Here is a 6,935-nt window from a genome sequence, read left to right on the forward strand (position 1 = left end):
GGTGACACGTAAAAGCACCCACTACACTCTCTGAGTGGTTGGCGTTAGGAAGGGCATCCAGCTGTAGAAACTCTGCCAAATCAGACTGGAGCCTGGTGTTGCCATCCGGTTTCACCAGTCTTCAGTCAAATCGTCCAACCCATGCTAGCATGGAAAGCGGACGTTAAACGATGATGATGATGATGATGATGATACGACAGGCTTCTTTCAGTTTCTGTCTACCAAATCCACTCACAAGGCTTTGGTCGGCCGGCCCGAGGCTATAGTAGAAGACACTTGCCCAAGGTGCCACGCAGTGGGAATGAACCTGGAACCATGTGATTGGTAAGTAAGTAAGCTACTTACCACACAGCCACACCTGCACCTGTTAGTTAATAATTATTCACAATATAAAGTATTTCTCGCTCTGAATAGAATATTCAGGTTTTGGCTTTGGGCACTTAGATTTTGTACCAACTAGCAATAGTTTAATAACTATGTTTTATCATAGGAAACAAAACAAAGCAATACAAATATATATGTATACTCACTGTATTCAAGTCTCTTTGATGGAGCCAAACTTTTAAAAGAATAATTCCATCTTTTAGCTGACCACTGTCAACACACAGAGATTCTTTGAGTAAATTTTGATTTTCTGTGATCAACAGATCTTTTAAAATAGACATGTTGTAGTAGGGTGTTGGGAGCAATAGATTTTCATCATCATCTGAAATATATAATACATAGAAGCATTGAAGATGGACATTAAATGATGATGATGATGATGATATACCAAATCAACAATTAAAGATTATCTTCAATACAAGATTTAAAATTTAATGTAAATAAAGAGAGATAGAAATAAAGGAAAAGAGTTCTTACCCTTGACCTCGACATCAGTTCCTGAATAAAACCAAGCCTGTCGCACATTGCACTTGTTGTGAGAAAATCGTGAATGTTTAAAATAAGTGGTCACTGGATGAATGTGAACCTCACAACTATCTTTGGCATCTGAAACAGAAGTTAGAAGAATTAAGGTCTATTTTTTTTTTCTGTAGTTCCAGCTCAGAGCTGCAGCCATGCTGATGCACCGCCAAATTATTTATGAAAGAGCAATATAGAGGATAAGGACAGAACAACTCCATTAAAGAGTTCGCATAACCTTATAGGCAATGATCAATATAAGAGAATAGCAAGAATAAATTAGCATAGTTTTGAGAAAAAAAACATGAAACTAACACCAGGATCAGTAGACATTAATTTATAACATCAAGATTAATTACTCTTTCCTTAAAGAAAGAAAGAAATACAATAGGCAACTACTTCATAATACATTATTGATTTACCTAAATCAATAAATATTATTTTAAATTACATAAAAATTATTAAGCTGATGTGAAATATAATTATCTTGATATAAACTATAATTGACATAAAATTACAATACATTTATTAAACATAACACAAAAACACTGAATATTGGAAATTAGAGGTGTAAGAAATTCTCAGGATTAAAACAAAATTAGTTCTGATACAAACATGGTTCGATAAGCTAACAAACTTGTTCCAATTACAAACAATCATTATAACTAATTAGGGTTTAAAATATCTGTAGCTCAAAATCTGCAGAAAAAGAAACATGGTCAAGGACAAATAAATATATTTATTTAGCAAAGTCTCCAAAAAAACATTCATATTTGCCAATAATAGAACAAAATACATCTCACACACAATGATCTAAAATTTCCAAATGTCTTAACAAGAAATATATTTTTTATCCATTACTTATCAAGAACTTGCATGTTGATCTGGTCACATTAAATTGTAATTCACAAAAAGAGATTAAAATAAAATAGAATAGACAAATGAATTTTTGAAAGAAACATTATCAAACACAGATCATCTTACCTCGAAGAACAGCTATAAGTATTGGTTTATAAGGATCACCATGATGGTAAGTGAAGCTCAACTCTTCAACAAATGCTTCATTTTTCAGGTGTGCAGCCAAAGCCACCAAATACAGAGCTCTCTTACGGATATACCGCTGGTTCAGGAAGTCTCTAGTATCAAAGAATTTCTTAAAAACAAAACAAAATGGTCTTTTGTAATATATTGAACTAATTATCTTATACATTGAAGTAGATTAGTTCATAGACTTACTTTCTGCAAGATGGCCTTCAATAATAGAAGATCAGTTCTTAAAAAAACAATCCGACTGGGAATTAAATCCAGTCAGACTCAGATTAGCAACTACTCAGGATCTACAAATCTATTTTGATTGAAATTTATAGCAAATAATTTATCTTCTTTAATCCTTGTATCTTGTATGTGATAAAAACGAATTCTAAATCAGAGTTAAATAAAAAAGAGAAAACACAGAAATGGCTTCTTGTTGACACAAAAAAGAAATTAGTTGATTATTTTTCCTATTATTCTTTAATAGCTTAAACGAGTGACTCCCAGTCTGGAATTCACAGATTCCTGGGAGTCTGTAAAGGTAATACTGGGAATCTATAAGATGAGTCCAAAATGTATATATCCGAAACTTTACACACGTCAAGTATGAGATCAACTTTGGCAAGGTCACATCACACAACAAAAGTGTTCTGAATATGAAGTGACTGCTTGTGTGTGAGTTTGATTCTGAACTTTAATAATCATATTAGCACAAGAATTAATGGTATAGCAACCATTGAAACTGTTGCTATGAATACTGTATATTGTGAATATGGTATAGGACAGTTCATCATGAGCATGCACAATGAGAAACTATGATTACCAGTGACATTAATGCAAAGGGCCACAAGAGAATAAGATATAATAAGATATGACCAACATTAATTTAAAGATCATATTTAATTACAACAATATTCAGTGGGTTGACACCTTATGGGTTCATGTTGATTTCTAAGATGAAATATTGATATATCTTAAACTGAATCCACAAAATATTTCATATTAATACCTACCTTTGGAATCTTCACAGCAATGTCAACATGGAGCCCTAGTTTAAGACAGGTGTCTAATGGGAAACTACCAATAATATTGACTGATGATGGTGGGTGAAAGCAGAATGTCCCTTCAACTGTAGAGGGTTTCTGTACCAAAGGAACTGAAAGACCATGTTTCTGAACCCATTCTTGATCATTTAACTGGAAAAAAAGAAAATATTTTTCTCATTTTGGAAAATAATTTGTATAGAGTGTACAAAAGCACAATGGCTGTGAGGATAAAGTGCTGAACAACTAACCACATGGCCTTAAGTTCAGGACTTACTACACTTATTGTATTCTATCCCTTTTTCTAGTTTTCCCAAACTGAACAAAACAAGCCCCACTCTTACTAGTGTGATCATTCACACAGGCATACACACACACACACATGCATACAGTAGGCTTTGTACCAGCACTACCTACCAAAGTTACTCATAAGGGATTGGTCAACCCAGGAACTGAACCTGAAACCACATAGTTGACATCTTACTAAACAGGCATACCTGCATCTTGTAAATATAAAAGGAATATCCTTCCTTATATCATTTGTGACAATAAATAGTGTCAACAACAACTCTAACCCTGAAACCAAATGTTATTTATGCATTACTATAGAACAGAATAAATATATACAATGACCTTTAGTTTCCCTCTTACAGTTTATTTTATGAAGCGTTTCTTAAAACCAGCATCATGATTACAATATCTTTGATATCAGAAATGTGACTAACTTTAAAATCTTGCAAATCAAACAATAAACACTTGGATAAAAGAATAACTTACCTGGTAGCTTTCACCTTTAGGTAAGTTCTGTAAGACATCGACAAGTTTCTGTACACTTTTCTCTATTTTCATTCTCTTCGCAAAACTCACTTTTACCTCTGACAAAAGCTCTTTAATCTTTAAAAAGAAACCAACATCACTTAGTATCAATGACTGTTCTCAATTTAAAATATTCATTTCCATTTTTCAAACAAAAGCTGATTAACAAATATGCTTTCTTTTCATTGGAATGAATCTTTTACACATACACATGGACCTTTAGTCTTAAAGTCAGGATCTAGTTTAGAAAATGATAGCTTGAAGTGGCTTTTGATAAATGAAACTGTATTATTTTGATTGTATTGAAAATGTCAAAAAATAATTATTCTCCATCTAAATTATATGAATGACCCTGCCCTGGATCTGCATATTTTTCACCTGTTTTCATCATAATTATCATTTACTCCTCCAGGACTCCCATCTCATCATCATTTGTTTACCTACATTTCTTATTGCCTCATCAAACACTATCTACTTCACTCTGACCCCCACTCCCAACAGCTTTCTCTAGATCCATAAACAAGAGACTTTACTGAACCAGCTCATCATCACCTACCAAATGCACATTGCTTTATTGTACTCATCCATCTATATTAGTGATGTGATCAAGAAGGTGAATAGAAGAGTATAAGAACCAGAGTGAGTGGGTGAAGGGACTAAGAGTATGATGATAGAAACATTTATTAGGGTGAGAGTTATAAAAGAGAGAACAATAGACAAGAAACTTAGAATACAAACTCACAGAATATTTCACATTTGAAACAGCGCTACTGACATAGTATGCAATATAGTAAACTAAATTTAACTGATTGGCACCAACATACTTCAACCACTAATTCTTGAGACATTGTTTTCCTCTCTTTTTTTCTCTCTGCCACTGCTTCTGAACCTGCTACATACCTTTTTCACTCAGACTTACCTCTTATTGTCATGTGTGACACTTCCTGGTCTGCTCAAATCTGCTAACCCAAGACCTTACACCTCAGAAATGCAACTCTGTAGAATTACCCCAACTTTTCACTTTGTTCTCCAAACATCTCCCACCAATCTGGGAGTACCAGCAATGATCATGGAGACTGGTCTCCACTCTACAGACTAACTTATAGAAGATTTGTTTCATCTAAAATAAAACATAACTTGCCTGCATTCGGAAAAGAGAAGAATGTTGAAGATTTTCAATTTCTTTATATTCTTTCATTTCTTCAGCTGTTGGAGGTATTACATTTTTGTCACCACAAATCTTTTTCGTACTCCCTACTTGTTCCAAGTTTTGCTGTAATTGAAAAAAAAAAGAAGAATAATTTCAAAAGGAAAAAAAGGTTATCATGATCATCTCATTTCTATTTTTTTCAGAAAAATTTTAGTCATTAAGATGCTAAAATGGGATTTTAGTCCTTGCTGGTTATGTAATTATGTGGAGATGGGGGATTATGGGATACCAATGCCCTTTATAGGGCAATGGAAATTAAAGAGTATTGCTGATTCGATTCCATTTCACAACAATGTGTAAAAATTTTCAGAGAATCACATAAAGAACTGTCACATATGGCAGGCAGACGATCTTGATGCGATGAATGAGGTGACAACACTTGCTGTGATAAGGTATTAGGTGAGATGATAGAGAAGTTAGAACACACCACCAGTATCATTACCTTCAACATCGACACAGGTACCACCAGCTTACTACGACCGCCACCAATAGTTTCTATGCAGTCGCTCACCTTGCTAGGAATAGCAGGCTAATTTGTCTAAAATCACACAATAAGATCTTAAATAAGGGCGTGTTGAATATAGTTACAAAAAAATGTAAAATATAAATAGATTTATGTTATCCGAATCGAATTATATTCTCTGTCGGTTGAGATGAAAATACTTCAGGTGCTCTATTTCCTGCTTACCATTTCCAACGTTTTAAGAATCTATGCAGGAAATATGATCGCGAAGCCTTCTGCATTAGATATAGTTTGTAGTTAATCAAGGAAGGCCACTTCGGGTAAGCACTTCAACAGGGTGACGAAATTATTTGAACAGAATAAATGAAGTCTTCATCGTCATGAGTTTCTGGAGAAGTACAAAGTTTGCGTTACTAAAGTTGAAAGTTATGTTTTAGTAAAAACTTTTCGGAAACATTGTTTTGCAGGAAATATTTTGTTATGCAACCTGAATACTTGAAAAATACTTTCTTAACTAAAATAATCAACTGTTGAAAAATAAGCAGGGAATATTAACAGTTTTCTTTTAAAAATATTAATCGGCTGCCTTGATATTCTGTAACCAAAACAAAAAAGATTAACATGAAGACGACTGTATTGCAAAATTTTCAAATGATGTGAATTAACCACGTGGAATGTGGAAGGGCGAAAACATCAAAACAGAGAGATAACAACTTTAAATATTTTCATAGCATATGGCAGAATTAAATTTATAAATATGAGAAATACAAAAGATACGTACTTTGGAACTTTCGGTTACTACAGTCGCAGAATATTTTCGTTTTGTCATAACAAATAATCGCCAGAAAATACAAAACGTGAAAGTTTGTATGAAATAATGTACAGCGGTGTTACCGGAAAATAGTTACCTTCTTAATTAAGTACAGGATTTCAAAATAAATGTTTAACCATTTCAAGGCTAAATAAATTTAATATACGAAATTTAATAAAATCTTGTTAGGTACTATTCATGGGAAAACTAAAATTACAGTGACAACTTTAGTATCTTTTTTCTTTTTTTCGCAGTTTTTTCATATTTCAAATATATATTTTAAAAATATTAATTTTCCAGCTTATATATTTGTCAATGGGAACATTCTCCAGACAAATTTAACATATAGTCCTCTGAACTATATGTTAAATCAAATTTTATATATTTAATATGTTAAATCAATTATTTACATTTGACGAATATTTGTTCTCACCCTCCAGCCTTCATCAGGTGTCGTGGGGAAATTTCGAACCTAGATTCTCATTCTTATGGTATTTTTTCGATGTTATTATTATGCTATTCATATCTGCATAGGAGGTTGTTGTGTCTTAGCATACGTGCTGCTTCTCTTAGTTTTCGTATTTTCCAGTGGTGTTCTCTGTCTATCATTTTAACTTCATCTCACAGGGGAAGATGGTCTCCATTTTTCCGATTTAT

General features: G+C 33.1%; 1 protein-coding gene across 2 annotated transcripts in view; it reads right to left on the reverse strand.

The window, feature by feature from the left end:
• LOC106871530 (nucleolar protein 6) overlaps positions 1-6,379 on the reverse strand; it is a 36,409-nt gene extending 30,030 nt beyond the window's left edge. Inside the window, exons 1-7 of one of the 2 annotated variants that reach the window (XM_014918029.2) lie at positions 6,249-6,379; positions 4,936-5,067; positions 3,756-3,872; positions 2,949-3,131; positions 1,888-2,056; positions 862-990; positions 531-706 (exon numbers count right to left, since the gene is read on the reverse strand). In XM_014918029.2, the coding sequence (XP_014773515.1) occupies positions 531-706; positions 862-990; positions 1,888-2,056; positions 2,949-3,131; positions 3,756-3,872; positions 4,936-5,067; positions 6,249-6,296 (954 nt within the window). In that variant the 5' untranslated portion in view covers positions 6,297-6,379. Of the gene's footprint in view, positions 1-530; positions 707-861; positions 991-1,887; positions 2,057-2,948; positions 3,132-3,755; positions 3,873-4,935; positions 5,068-5,446; positions 5,532-6,248 lie in introns of those variants that run through there. The other variant, XM_014918030.2, reaches the window with a different exon arrangement.
• Positions 6,380-6,935: the final 556 nt, after the last annotated feature.

Source organism: Octopus bimaculoides, chromosome 3, assembly GCF_001194135.2.
Source record: "Octopus bimaculoides isolate UCB-OBI-ISO-001 chromosome 3, ASM119413v2, whole genome shotgun sequence".
Taxonomy (NCBI): domain Eukaryota; kingdom Metazoa; phylum Mollusca; class Cephalopoda; order Octopoda; family Octopodidae; genus Octopus; species Octopus bimaculoides.